The following is a 14,894-nucleotide window of genomic DNA, read 5'->3' as shown; positions in this document are numbered from 1 at the left end:
GCAGGCACAGAACTCCGCAGTTGTTGGATCATGTTAGGAACATGTTGCTGCATTTTGAGTTTACCTCCTGCTTTGGGCATGTCTGTAATTTTAGCCTCTTTTTTGACAATTCCTGACAAAATCCTCCACCCACACTGCTTCCAGTTCCCACTGACTTGTTACCCAGTTTTCCCTGCACAGCTCTCGGAAAGCTAAAGGTTTCACTGCTCCCACATCCCCAGCAATGCCTTCCCTTCCCATCTCTCCCATCCTCCACCTCATGTGAGGACAGCCCTACCTCCGCAATGATGGGGTAGACCTGCTCCATGCACAGTGAGATGACACTGGGTAGAAACGGTTTGAACACTTGGCCTGGCTCTTGTACCACCACTTGCAGAATTTTCAGGAACTTCTCCACCACCCGACAGCCAGTGCTGCCCTCATGGAGGATGCTCTCTGCCAACTGCTCCCTATGACAGAAACAGTCATGGCACAGGAAGCTTCACAGGGATCTGCACACTTACTGGATTTACAGGAAAGCAGGTAGTGCCTCAACTTGTTTAATACAAGCTAAGGAAATGAAGCCACAGAAGGGAACTAGTTTTTGACTGAGGACTGACAGACTCCACTCCAGAATAAGAGCTTAAGTGATAGAGTTGGGGCACCCTCAGATTTTGGGTAGGAGCTAAATAGGCAACATGAGAGTCCAGTTCAGCATCACATACTTCCAGAAAGTCTGTGGGAGAGCTGAGACTGTGATGGCATGTGTGATTGATGTGCATGGGCTGGGTCACCTCAGACTTGGAAGCATTTTCCTTGGATTTCCTGGGACATGACAAAAGTTTGGACACAGACCATCTGGTTTGGAAACACTACATTCTTTAGGGACAGGGACCTGTTGTGTGAGCCCCTTACTAAGAACGATCATCCTGAGGGATAGAAAGGAGCAACCAACACAGGACAATACCTGGTGAACATGTTTAGGAAGGTCTGTATGATCTGCTCAGTGAAAGGCACTCCCATCTGTACCCTCAGTCCTTGAAACAGAGTGAGGAAGAAGCTCAGCATCTCATCTGTCACATCTAAGAACAGGAAAGCAAAAAAAATGTGTTAAGGTAACATTCAAATCCATCAATGAGTCTTATGTGAGATTTGCTCCAGGGAACCCCATTTACTCTAATAAATTTAGCAGGAAGGCCATTAGAAACTGAAACCAACAGCCAGTACTACAGAGATTAAAGACTGTTCATCCATTTCTGAAAACTGCCAAGGATGACCAATACAGGCAGCACCAAGCAGCTCAGATCAAACACAGTACTACCAGCAAGGCCCTTAGTCTGTTTTGCCTACACATAGTGTGTGGGGAAAGCCCTGGCCATGGGCTGGGCCGATCTCCAGTTGCTCACCACTCATACAGGGTTAACAGAAATCCAAGGAAATCCAAAACAGCTCTGCAGCTTGCAGGGGGAGGGTTGGAGGCACAATCCAGCTTTTTTTTTTAGGCAGTAACTGAAAAGATCCATCTAACTTCATCAGTCCTCTGCAGCACATGGTTATGCACTAGCTGAGCAGCACCACGGCTAATGCTCCATCAGCCCCAACATGCTTTATTGAATAACGAGGGGAAGGTGAAGCTGCCCAACTCCTCCTTCACACAGCCTTTTATAGCCAATAAACAGCAATGGCATGAGGCTGCTAGCCTGTTCTGAAGACAGCAGTTACGGCAGTCACAGCATCAGCTTGCTGTCTTTGATCTGCTTTGCATTTCAACTTCGTTTTGCCTCCCCCTCGCCTGCTTCACTGAGAAAATCCCACCTAGCTCCAAAAGTTTTCCTGGAACATCTTGGTCTTCATGAGAGAAGCTGCTGTAGTCCCGGGCATCTGAGCTACCCTGATGTGATACAAAATGTAAATCACTGGCCAGAAGACTGCCAAGCAATAGTCCTGGTTACATCTTGGGAGCCTTTCCCTTATAAGGAAAAATAAACCCATATCAGGGGGCTGGAACAAGATGATTTTTAAGGTCCCTTCCAACCAAACCAGTCTGTGATTCTATGATAATTTGACCTAATCTGATGAAATTGTCTCCTCTTTGCTTTCAAGGGTCTGGAGAAAATTTAAGTGGCAAACAGCCAGACACGGTATTCTAAAGCTTGTTTTATGTGCTCAGGATCAGCTCCATTTTGTTTCACTGCTGAACACAGCACAATGCACCTCCATCTTCTGGAAGTGTGACAAACCTTCATGCCTGTATCCTAGATGGCAGAGATCCCTTTACTGTTCCAGTCCAGCCCAGCCCATCCAGAAGTACAGCCTCTCTTTACACTTAGGCACAGAAAGCCCACACACTTCACACGAATGTCACCACAATTCTATGCTGATGGACTCTGGATGTCACCTGTAGGTCATGAAGCTACTCACAGCATTAAAACCTGTCCTATGGTTATACCTGACTGATGAATGAAAGCTGGGAAGAGGGCTAGTGAGACCTGCACGGATTCTTGCAGCGACTGATAACAGATCTGTCGAGACTTGGTGGATTCTCCAGAGATACTTTCTACAATATCTTCTAAAACGCTGAGTGTCTGATGGATGATCACTTTGGCTGCAAAATAAGAGAGGTGATACTTCCTGCATGTGTCAACACTACTTAAGAGGCAAGAAATTAAGTTCACTAGAAGTAACTAAAAAACCTACAATTCAGCACATACACCAAATCCAGGTTGGAGTCAAAGATGTTTCCAAGTGCATGTTCCTATTTTGAATTGGTTTTATTTGGTCACTGTGGCTACTTGCTTTCTGTTATACAGTTTTACTGCTCTACAGATGCGTTCACTGCTCAGCTACTCAGGTGCAGAGGCTGAGGGGAGCTGCAGACAATATTATTCCCAATATGGTAATGATATAGAAACACCAACCAAGAAAAACAGAGCACATTATGATAGCCAGATATATTGCAGATTTCTATTTCTGAAATAACAACTGGAGTGATACACAATCACTATAAACTAACCCAAATGCTGGGAGATCTTAACTGGCTCGGTTCCTCCCACATGAGCAGTTTCTGATACCCTTCTCGTGAGCAGCAAACCGCTACCATGCTCCCTCCCCTCACAGAGCTGACCAGCACACCATGTTGGGCAGAAGCTGTCACACTGCATACTTAGAAACAATAGCTTTAAATTGATTCTCAAAAATAAAATCCAACCAAAAAACTCCCAGACTTCCTCAAAAGCAGTCCCAAAATATACACAGAAACTTTCCAAAGGTCCCTGGACCAAACCAGTTTAAGGTTCTCCTCCCTCTACACTTCTTCCCAAGCCTGGAATCAATTCTTATTTCCTTCCTTAAGTTTTTATAACCATAATCTTCATTTAATGCTGCTTCCACCCAACGTTTCTAATCCTACAGTGGTCCAGCCTTAGACTGTGAAGTATTCCTAATGCAATGACTGCTACTGGAAGTCTTATCAACAAATTTGACCCCACCTTTCCTGCACAACTAAGGAAGAAGGTACTTTGATGGATGAGTTTATAGGCAAGCTGGGGTGAAAGAGCCCTTCACAAACCCCGCAGGAGAAGGGTCCTAAAGACAGAAAGAAACCAGAAATTCCTCCTTTTCTGTCCTCCCCATACACTAAACATACTTTTTCAGGCAAAATAATTGTTGGGAAAATCAGCTTAACATCACCTATCAGCAGTTTGCAGCGGAGGTGTTAGAAAACAGCACACACACCAAGACACGTGGTACTTACTGTCCTCCAGCTGCACCTTCCTCTGTGGCAAGATGGCATTGGATTTGAGCTGGCGGTATTCCCTCGTCAGGGCAGAGATGAGGCTGGCGTGGTTGGTGGAGCGAACTGCCCACTGCTGTTCGCTCTCTGGAAGGTTTGGCCAGGGCAGCAACAAGACATTTGACAGTGCTCTGCACACCAGCACCTGGGCCTATAAGTGATGATACATTAAGCAAAGAGACAAAGTCTGACCCTTTTTGCAATGCATTTTTTGCTAGAGCACAACCCCAGAGTGAAGGGACATTTTCCAGCTCTTCATCTGCCAGTCTGGAGAAGAGAAGGCTCAGGGAGGACCTTACTGCTCTCTACAACTACCTGAAAGGAGGTTGTAGTGAGGTGGGGGTTGGTCTCTTCTCCCAAGTAACAAGTGATAGGACAAGAAGAAATGGCCTCAAGCTGTGCCAGGGGAGGTTTAGACTGGACATTAGGAACAACTGATTCCCCAGAGGGTGGTCAGGCATTGGGAACAGGCTGCCCACGGCAGTGGTGGAGTCACCATCCCTGGAAGTGTTCATAAACAATGTAGACAAGGCCCTCAGTGACATGGTTTAGTGGTGGCCTTGGCAGTGCTGGGGAATGGTTGGACTTGATGATCTAAAGGTCTTTTCCAACCTGGCTGATTCTATGATTCTATCAGCAGCACTCACTGTTGAAGGAAACAGTTCAACAGTGGAAGGTGAACCTAAGTAAAACTAGGAGCTCTGCAAGGTAAGACAGAAACAAAGCTCCATGACTTAAGGGCCGGAACCAGCTCCCAGCTCTGTTATCCCTCCCTTGCAATGGTAATTCCCTGTTCTTCATATTCATAAACCCAAAGATGACACCAGTTTCATTACTTCTTGTCTGGTTTACACACTAAGCTTCCGTGCTTGTGCAGCACTTCATGCCTCCATGCCAACGCACAATACAACCACATCCCAGCCTCCACTATGGCTTTTCAGTACTTCTGTAATATAAATACTAACTTGGAGTGAGGTATGTGGAATAATAATACAAGTTTCACAGAAAAAAACTTTTGTGTGTCAGAATCAATGTGCCTTTCCCGTAAAGAGAATGCATCATCAGCGACTGTCTTGTGTCAACAATTGAGGAAGGAATAAGATCTAAGGAGTGCAATTGTGATTTTTCCTTATTCTGTTGCTTGAAATAGATCATTACTGACAAACTGTATCATAGCGACTCCTGCATAGCCACAGGACAGAGATAACTACTGCCCCTGCCCTTTACTGTTGAGGTTATACCTCATACAGTACGAGCCAAGGCACAGCTTCTCAAGGACACCTCATCTACACACTTCATGCTTCAGACAATCACCTTATCAGGAAGCTGCTGAGCAGAAGTGTCTGTGATCCTGTTGAACACCTTCTGTACTGCTGGAATGCTGATCAAGAACACTGGTCGCACTGTGGTGGCTAAAGAGACTAGCAGATGGCACGCAGACAGCAGCAGCTTCTCCTGCACCTGAAAGAGAGGGTGGTCAGGCTGCCCAGTAACACCAGCATGTGACGCACCACTGGTGTCAGACAGCACAGTGAGCTGCCATTGACAGCTTTTCACAAGCAAGACTGTTTAATAGCATTTATTTGCCAATTAGAGCACAGATCAGTTCCCTTGAAAGTGTGAAAGAGAGATTTCCCTGCTTCAAGCCATAAAATCATTAGGCTGAATTTATATGCCTGAGTTGCTTATCTCATATTAGCCTGATCTACAATGCTATCTAGAACTCCTCTTGGTCTCACTCTATATGAGACAGCTGCTGCAGCTCTGGGAGAGACATCCAGCTCTCATCCCTGACAGACATCATGCCCCATATCCCTGGCAGTGCTCAAGGCCAGGTTGGACAGGGCTTGGAGCAACCTGCTCTAGCGGAAGGTGTCCCTGCTCGTGGCAGGGGGCTGGAACTGGATGAGCTTTAAGGTTCCTTCCAACCCAAACTATTCTATGACTCAGAATGGTTCACATCAGGAGAAACAGCATGGTCGAAAGCAGACCGTTAAACAAGCGAACACAACAGCTGTGCCCCTTGAGGGTCTCTGGCTCCAGGGGAAGCCTTCCCTCAGCCCAGAACTGACAAAGGTACCTTTGAGCTGATGAGGGGTGTAATAGCCTCCAGAGTGGTGGAGACGAGCGAGATGAACTGCTCTGGGTTCTGGTGATGAACTTCACTGTAGAACTGTGCCAGCCAGTGTGCATAGGCCTGCAGGGCTGCCAGGGACTGAGCATGCCTGCGGAGGAGCAGAGCAAGGATAAGATACATACATGGGATAAAAGGCACATCCTCCAGGACAGCTGCAGAAGGGCCCATGTCCTGAGCATGGTAGTTCTGACAGCACAAGGCAGAAGAATATTGATATTTTCAGACAAAGCAGTCAGCTTTTTCTTTAAATTACTTCCTACCATTTTTTGCCTCAGACCCTGTATATTCAAAGCATATTTAAACATGTGCTTAGACTGAACTCGCTCAGCAGCAGTATTAAGCCAAAAAGTCATATCATAATCGATTATATTTGATACAGTCAAATTCTAATTAACTGGTAGGTCGGCCATAACCATACTTTAAAATTACACTTCTGACACAAGGCCATATTAAAATTTTTGAGTCAGGACATTTCTTTGGGTCTATATAGAGGAAAACCCCTCACTAACACATCATGGAAAAAAGCCTCCCATATTATTTTTAACTAGAAAAGGAAAAAGACCATTAAAAGAATATTATCTGCACAAAAGTCAGTGCTAGTAACTTGGGATTATTAGGACAAATCCAGGGAGCTATATGATGAAACCTCAAAGGGAGTTTCAAGGAGCTTCTGTACAGGCAATTGCAAACTAGAACAAGCACCTGACATGTTCAAAAGGACAACCTTAAATTCTGCTCACAAACACCAGCTGGCAGGAAATAGGTTTGTACTACACAGCCTGAAGAATAGAAGGGCTCTAAAAAGGCTGTCAGAGTGGGGCCCTATTACTAGCAGCATCAATTTCACACTTAATGTCAACTTCTGGATTGAAGGTATTCATTTGTTTCAGAAATGACCTGCATAGCTGGAGGGCACATGTTTGTTTTGGAAGCCAAGTGCTCAAAATCCCGTACTAGGAAAAACATCTTTTTCCTGAGCCACAGATCTGACTTTGGTAGCAAAAAAATCAATAAAGTGGAACTACACACAAAGAGTAGATCAATTTCTTAACACAACACTATTATAGCACTTACTTCATCACTTAATTACACTGCAAAAGAATTAAGCTTTTATAACCACTGGTACAGGGCAGAATAACAGTTTTAGAGCTAATGGGTATTTTTAATTCTCATCACAAATATCTTTTTCTTTAAATAACCTGAGTACATCCATTTGAGGATGTACCATCCCGTGTAGATACCAAGTTTGGATCCAACCATTTGCACTGTCTATCTCATACTCACACATCGATAAGGTCAGGTTTCAGTACAGACGGTACTGCAGTTTCGATGTTGTACAGTTTAATCTGGGATCCATACAGAGTTACTTTTACCAACCTGGAAGTGAACACATACACGGCAGTGTGAGATGGATATACACATGTACAAATCTGCTTTAACATCTATCTGAATGGAGCTCTTTGCAAGTCTGTGTCAATATTTAGCTAATATGTAGACAAGGCTTAGACCATTTAATTGAAAATAATTTGCAGTAAGATGGAACAAATAAAATGTTCCTGCATGAAAATGGAAAAACATAAACAATGCAGTCATGTAAAGCCCTGAAGGTCTGTAATTTGCAACCATGTGCTAATTAAGTTTCTTGGAGGGAAAGAATGGAAGGATGCCTGCCCTTTGGTTTTCACAGGTCTTTTCATAGAATCATGGAATGGTCTGCGTTGGAAGGGACCTTAAATCTCATCCAGTCTCAACCGCCTGCCATGGGCAGGGACACCTGCCACTAAACCAGGTTGCTCGAAGTCCCATCCAACCTGGCCTTGAACATTGCCAGGGATGTGGCATTTCTCTTTCCACTTAAGAGTTTTGGTGATTTAGCTTTGAGAGATACAATTTTGAAGTAATCAAACTCTGTATCTCATTTCCTTGCATCACACATGCAGATGCTGGAAAATAAGCACTTCAATCTTTCACATGACTGATTTTATTTAATCCCTCCAACTAGTTTTTTCATTAAGGATTTAGAAAGCTACCTGGGAAACATAGCACTGATGAATGTAACAAGATTCTGGCCATTGAGTTCTTCATATCTCAATTCAATCATAACAAGGGGAGGCAGAAAGAAACCTTGGTTTTCACACTCACTGCAGTGGTTGTGATTGCTCCTGGTACTGCTGAAGGGACAGCAAACCCCAAACCCCATTCCTACCTCTCTACCACTGTCAGAGCATTGTTGAACCTGGCAGCAAACACATCCCCAATGAAGTATTCTGCTAAGCGCCCAACAGCCTGCAGCAAGGAGCTCAGGTCCCTTAAGGAGCAGTGCAAGCGACGGCAATCATTCTCTGCAGTGATGTTCAGCCTGTGACCTGGAATGACAGGAAAGTTCATTAGCAATGGAGCCAAGAGACCTCAGTGTCAACAATTACTTGTGCTAGCAGCTACTGACTAAGAGCCTAGCAGTTCGAAAGCTCATACTTGAAAAACCTTGTGCAAGAAAGTCGTATGTGTTCTAATAAATACAGCCCTTTGGGCTGAGAAACCTAATTACAGAGATACAGGAAATGCAAAGTTTATTTTAATTACATTACAAGCATTCTTCTTCAATTAGCTCAGCAGCGGGTCACAGTTCAAATCGCAGCACTGCCCAAGTGACTGAAATACTCCATTGGGCAAGACAAGCTGAACTGTTCTGACGGCCACACTTTGAATTCCAATTTAAAGGCTGAAACATGTTACCAAGTACTTCAGCCTTTCATACATTTTATTCTATTTGTGTTAATACCTACATAAATGGGAGCCTTTCTGTCTATCTGTTGACATGGAAAGCCACTCCAGCTCTGCAGAGAAGGTCATTACCCGAACTCCCTCTCCTGGCCAGAGGGTTAGAAGTGTTCCAACAGCACAGCCACATTTGTAACAATAGTGTTTGCTTCTGATGTGAAAAGTCATTAATTACTTTCATATTTCTCATATAAGGAACATATGAATAACTAGATTTGCCAGTCTTATTATTTATGCAATCATCCTACCACTCAGTTTTCTATATACCTGCTTTCCAAACACTCCAGACCTTTAACTAAAAAAAAGCAAATAAGTTCTGCAACACCACATTTCCATGTGCAGCAGTACTGAAATACAAGAGAATCCTTTGCTGGTCATATCAGAAAATTTAAATCAGCTCAGCTACATTCTTTGCTATACCTCAGCTACAATCTTTCCTCACATAGATCTCACTACTATGACTTTCCTTATTTCTCAGGAAGGAGCAACAAAGCTACACTCATGCTTTATATTTACTTGAGAGCACTGGTGTCTTTGTAAACTATTTTATACATGAAGGCTCCTGAAACGCCAGGTAGATAAGAAACTATTACAACATCGTAAATATTTCATCTTCTCATTGACTCAAAATAGTTTTAATTCACCCTAAATAAAAATACTCCTATGGTGGACAACTCCACATCAGATTTGAGCCCCAAACAAATGGGAGCACAACCTTTCTTGAAATAAATTTAATGGGAGGAAAAAGGTCATCCCATCCATGTTACTGTAGTATTTGAAGCTGCATACCTGTTTTCAACAAGAAAATAAATCACATTATTAGATGTCTGCTGAGATGTTTACTGAGTCATTAGACACCATACATGTGTTCAGACCCTCAATGGAATATGGAAGAAGCAACACCAAAGCAGGTCTAGATGGCTTTTGCAATCAGCTATTCAAACAGTGAGGATCACAATGGTTGTTACCTGTCCCTGAAGTGACCACAAACTGCTGGAGTCCCAGATACACTTCCAAGTTATCTTGCAGAACTGGAAACTAGAAGAGACAAGAAAAGAGTGATTTTGGGGCTTGGAAGACAGTTAACATCCAACTACTGATTACACAGTGCACAATTTTCTTACTTCTCTCTAGTGTTTTCATAAAGACATTTGGAAAACAGCAAGTTGCTAGGTTATGGCCTGATCCTGCATGCCACAGCTTCTCATGTTTTGATAGCTGTCATGAAAGCCACCAAGATCACCACCCTGAAGGCACTTCACTGTGGTAGCTCTCCCTTTCCCACAAATACCAGCAATCAGCCAAACAAGATAATGGTCTGTAAGTCTAAGTGATAGCACAGCATGCCCCACTATGAATATACAGATGGATGTATAACCCAAACCAAACAGAGCAGAAAGGCAGAGTTTGGAGCACAGGATGCTTGTGCTGCAGCCATCTCACCTGTAAGTATCAGCTCCTCAAAATGCAGCTACCAAAATACAGTTCAACCAAAGAAGTTTCCAAGCAGAGTGCCTCTAGAGTAGAGTGTAAAAGGGAAGTACGGCAGCAGGTAAGCTGCAGGCTGCAGTACGAGAGCTCCAAGGGGGAAACAACCAACGAAGCAGCCACCACAGTCCTCATGCATCCTGGTCTAGGAACAGAGGGCAGGACTGACAGCAAACATCCTGGTGATACTTCAGCTGAGCAACAGGTTATGCTACCATGGGGGAAGTGAATTGTGCACATGGACTAGGGAGCCTTCTAAACAGTTTTCAGCCAGCCAAGGTACCTCAGTGATCTGAATTAAGAGACTGTGGTGTACCTGAATGCATTTGTATCCATACAGGACAAAATTGCACACTGACCTTTTCCTTGTAGACATCCCATCAGAAAAAATATTTTCTAACCTTTTCAGTCTATTGGCAGAAGTCACCACATATGATGTGGTTGTTTTATGAAAGTTCCCTCATCGATCAGCAGAAGGAGCCACAGTCATTCATTGTCCAGCATGGGATACAGTAACATCAGTTGCTGTATGCTGTTTTAATTATCTGCTACTGACAGACCAGCTACTGCATCCAACAGCACTGCAGAGCACCATGAGAAGCACCTGAAACTGCTTGAGAATCTCCCAGTTTATCCAGTATACAAGAGTGATCTAATACAGGGCTCACAAAAGCACTCACCATCAAGTTTCTAACATGCTGTGCCTAAATAACAGCAGAAAGTCTTTATATAACTGCAGGAAGAGAGCTATTTAAAAAAACCAGATAGTCTTCCTCATGTTAATGTGTTACTTTAAGGAAGCCACATGCTCTTCACCTTATGACCCATATGCTCAGAGAAACAGCTGCTCCTCTGTCTGCCTCTTGCAGACTCATGCTATGTGCCACGCTGCAGAGCAACTTCTACTTTCACACGAGGGCTGTTAAGTTCACTACTTCAGCTTCTAGGAAAAGCTCAGCCAGAATGGTTCTTAAATAAAAGTATCAATTAAAAGCAGTTCAGGTCAGGCATCTTCTGCCTCTGCAGCAGCTTCATTTCCTCTGCTTCTTGGGAATGTGGTTCAGAGGTCCAGGCACACAGTTTCTCCAGGAGAATTAATAGGCTTGCTTTGAGATCCTACTGCTATTACTTGTCTTTCCTCTCACTCTGCAAAAAGGCACTGACTACTCTGAATGTTGAACTACACTGGCTCACAGCCTCAAGATCTCCTCCTCAAAACCCACTATAATGCTACAAACCCCAACAGCTTTTACACCACCAATTTTAGCAAGAGCAGTGGCACTAGCTGGAGCGAAGTGCTTCTCTGTGTTTATCAGATGTAATTCCCAATTGTCTGAGGCACTTTCTTCAGCATTTATATCTAGCCTTTCATTTAAACAAAGATTCCACTCCTTCTTAAGACCCATCTGCCCAATTCACAGCGCTGCCACCTAATATAAAGACCAAGATAAACACCAGTGAAGGACTGCTGCCAAATATTTACACTTTGAAAGATGGTCTAAAGAGCTTAGTGCCCAGCAAGTAGGACTCAGACGCTCACTGAAGCACTCTCTTCAAAACACACCAAGAAATCTGAGAAAGCCAAAACCCAAGATTTTTCCCTTCAGATTCTGGTCTCCTCTTGCCAAGATTTTACATCCAAAACCAAATTTCTCTCCTTTCTTTGGCTCTGTGGCTTCTATTAAACAGCTTGCAACAAGCTCCAGCAGTTGATGCTCATTTCACATTGCACTTTTGGTCTGGATAACAACTTACTAGTGTGGTGAAGGCATGAGTTGGCAAGAGCTCCATGACTTTTGCAACCACTTCCAAGCTCTGGCGCAAGTACCGCTGCCATTCGGTCTGCTGCTACGAGAAGAAACACCAAGGTAAGTACAGCACATCCAGAGGGAAACAGCTTTTTGCTGACTACTAGGTCTTAACTGATGTTTGGGTCTAGCGAGCTCCTTTCAAGAGCTTGGCTTTTGTAGACAACCAGATGCTGAAGAGATGCTGCTCTTGTGATTCTCATGTGCCACTAGGTACCTGATGGAGAACAGGTTTGCCTAGCCAGGCTTTGGGCATGAGGGCATATGTTTCCCTAGAGTGATAAGGCATAAGTGTTCATTCCCAAAGCACAGTTACTGCTCAGATGACAAGCATCTGTTATGCAGAACAACCTCTCGCAACCATTTGATAGACCTATTCCAATTCTAGATTTATCAGTACTGAGATGATATTTACAAATACCAACTCAGTAGAAACACCACAGAATCCCAGACTGGTTTGGGTTGGAAAGGACCTTAAGGCTCACCAAGTTCCAACCCCCTGCCACAGACAGGGACACCTTCCACTAGACCAGGTTGCTCCAAGCCCCATCCAACCTGGCCTTGAACACTGCCAGGGATGGGGCAGACACAGCTTCTCTGGGCAACCTGTGCCAGTGCCTCAGCACCCTCACAGGGAAGAACTTCTGCCTAAAAGCTCATCTCAATCTCCCCTCTGGCAGGTTAAAGCCATTCTCCCTTGTCCTGTCCCTACAGGCCCTTGTCCGAAACCCCTCTCCAGCTTTCTTTTTGCCCCTTTAGGCACTGGAGCTGCTCTAAGGTCTCCCCTTAAGGAGCCTTCTCTTCTCCAGGCTGAACAAGCCCAGCTCTCTTAGCCTGTCTCCAGTGCAGAGCCGTTCCAGCTTAAAGCTTTTGTATCAGAGCTAGTTCTGCACTTAATTTCCAAAACAACCAGATGTGGACACCTAATGCCTCTGAGAATCAGAACATAAGTATCTATATTCCCTCCTCCCTCAAAGAAGTTAAAAGAACAAAGTTAAAAAGAAAGGTAGTATCTTTTCAGTGTGACCTTAAATCCAGTTTTGTCAAAAGCATTTCATGCTGCTTTAAACCTCAAACCCCACACAGAATGAAGCAGCAGCTGTCTAGCTTGTACTCCAAAGCACAAGCACTGGGAATGACATTCCAGGTGTTACCAGTGCAAGAGTTAATATCTAGACCTGTAGTTGTCCTTGTTCAACTCTGCTCCTTACATCATCATCCAGTGTCTCGTCATCCAGCTCCTCCAGCTGTGCCTGGTTATACCTGAACTGGATTCTATTCAACACCTCTGTCAGCAACAGAACCAAGGCATCTTCGTACCTATGACCACAGAGAAACAGAGCAAGAGTTTGATAAAACAATTCTGCAGAATTGCTGTGCCACAGCCCTTCCAGCAAAGGAGATACGTCACACAGATGACAATTTCAAGTGGGCCACTGCAAAGAGCCTGCAGCACAGCTTTAGAGGTCTCCTGAGGAAACACTAAGCAGATCCTGGGATTAAGAGTATCATGGCATTTCACATCACACACTACCTGCAAGGAAAGAGGTTGGTAATATCTGATATCCCACTACCTCCGAAAGGGAAAGGGAGAATTGATAGCAACAGAAGCAGCCCACAAGTTCAAAACAAGAAAGGTAGGAATGGCTTGTCAGGAATAACAGCAGATGTGCATGAACAGGAGGCACCAAAAGCTTCTTGTTGCTTAAGCTGCTCCTCACCAGCCTGTCTGATGCTCTGCTTTTGGGCACTGAATGCGAAATACGTGAAACAGGGCAGTTATTGCTGCATACCTCAAAATGGGGACTCCCCTGAGGCTATTTGTTCTGCTATCCTCTTTCCCTACACTGTTGGCCAAAGAATCCAGGCCCTTGTCCCCTGAAACAAAGACAGCCCTTTAACTACTAGTACTCTAACATGAAAGGCATGTCACTGAAAGATGCCTTTTCATCTCTCAGAGCTAGGAAGCTGGTAGAGAGCACAGAAAACCCTCCTCAATGATTACCTAAGAATAATGCCAAGCTGCAAAATCAGCACAGAGCCACCTGAGCATGCAGTCATTCCTGATGACACAGCATCAAAGTTCGGGGCTTTCAAGTGAAGCTGATTTGATTGTTTTAAAAACCTCCTATCTCAGGTGGGGCCCAGTGTAAAAGATCATGCTCTTTTCTAGGTGCGATCGGGTTGGAAAAATAGGCATTAGGATACACTACCAGACATTCAGAGCATCATGTAATCCAAGTGTTAGCCTAGTCAGCTGAAGAAACTGATAGCTCTCTGTGCAAAGGAGGCTGAGCTACCATCTTTTCTTGTACTCAGATGAGGCAACTCTTGATTTCGCAATTTAACCAATAGTAAAAGCTGCAGTGTGCACAAAATGCAGTTTGTCAACCACAGAACAGGAAACATCATCTGTGCTCCTGCGGTGTTACCACTCCCAGGCTGTCAAAGTGCAGCGCTTGCCCGCCTGAGCACATGCAGGAAGCTGTTTGTGTCAATGCTGTCCCTGAGGACAAAGCAGTACAAGCTTCAACCACTCGTGTGCTTTTTAACCTGCTTTAGTCTGACACATCTCCTAGAGACAGCTATTGTATGTTTCCATGCTCTCCATCACAAACTGTTTGACACAAGTACACATTACACACACATTAGCCAGGTGAAGAGGAGCAGAATACCAAGGCAGAGTTCAACAGCATTAGGGAGAGAGTAGCAAATCAGAAACAAATTATAACAAAATTCAAATGCAAATACCTACTACTTGATAAATTAAAACCCCATGGTTCCCGTGCTGAGAGGAACAGTAGTGTTTGGTGTAAGCCTGTTCCACATTTGTTCTTTGTGGTTATGATGCCAGGCTGCCTTTCAAAAACCAATCACTTACACTTAGTGTGCTTGAGGGAAAGCAGCT

The 14,894-nt window shown here is 44.2% G+C and overlaps 1 protein-coding gene across 5 annotated transcripts in view; it reads right to left on the bottom strand.

Annotated features, from left to right (window-relative positions):
• Positions 1-14,894, bottom strand: part of XPO6 (exportin 6) — a 55,197-nt gene that overhangs the window by 4,207 nt on the left and 36,096 nt on the right. For 3 of the 5 annotated variants that reach the window (XM_080617761.1, XM_080617765.1, XM_080617764.1), the window contains 11 exons: positions 13,198-13,306; positions 11,934-12,026; positions 9,659-9,728; positions 8,116-8,275; positions 7,194-7,286; positions 5,853-5,997; positions 5,087-5,233; positions 3,734-3,923; positions 2,429-2,584; positions 947-1,061; positions 278-449 (listed from right to left, as the gene is read on the bottom strand). In XM_080617761.1, coding sequence (XP_080473887.1) covers positions 278-449; positions 947-1,061; positions 2,429-2,584; positions 3,734-3,923; positions 5,087-5,233; positions 5,853-5,997; positions 7,194-7,286; positions 8,116-8,275; positions 9,659-9,728; positions 11,934-12,026; positions 13,198-13,306 — 1,450 coding nt within the window. The remainder of the gene's footprint in view (positions 1-277; positions 450-946; positions 1,062-2,428; positions 2,585-3,733; positions 3,924-5,086; positions 5,234-5,852; positions 5,998-7,193; positions 7,287-8,115; positions 8,276-9,658; positions 9,729-11,933; positions 12,027-13,197; positions 13,307-14,894) is intronic. The other 2 variants (XM_080617762.1, XM_080617763.1) reach the window with 2 other exon arrangements.

Source organism: Psittacula echo (assembly GCF_963264785.1).
Source record: "Psittacula echo genome assembly, chromosome: 5".
Taxonomy (NCBI): Eukaryota; Metazoa; Chordata; class Aves; order Psittaciformes; family Psittacidae; genus Psittacula; species Psittacula echo.
Note: the sequence above shows the minus strand (reverse complement) of the source record. Positions and strands in the feature narration are given on the sequence as shown.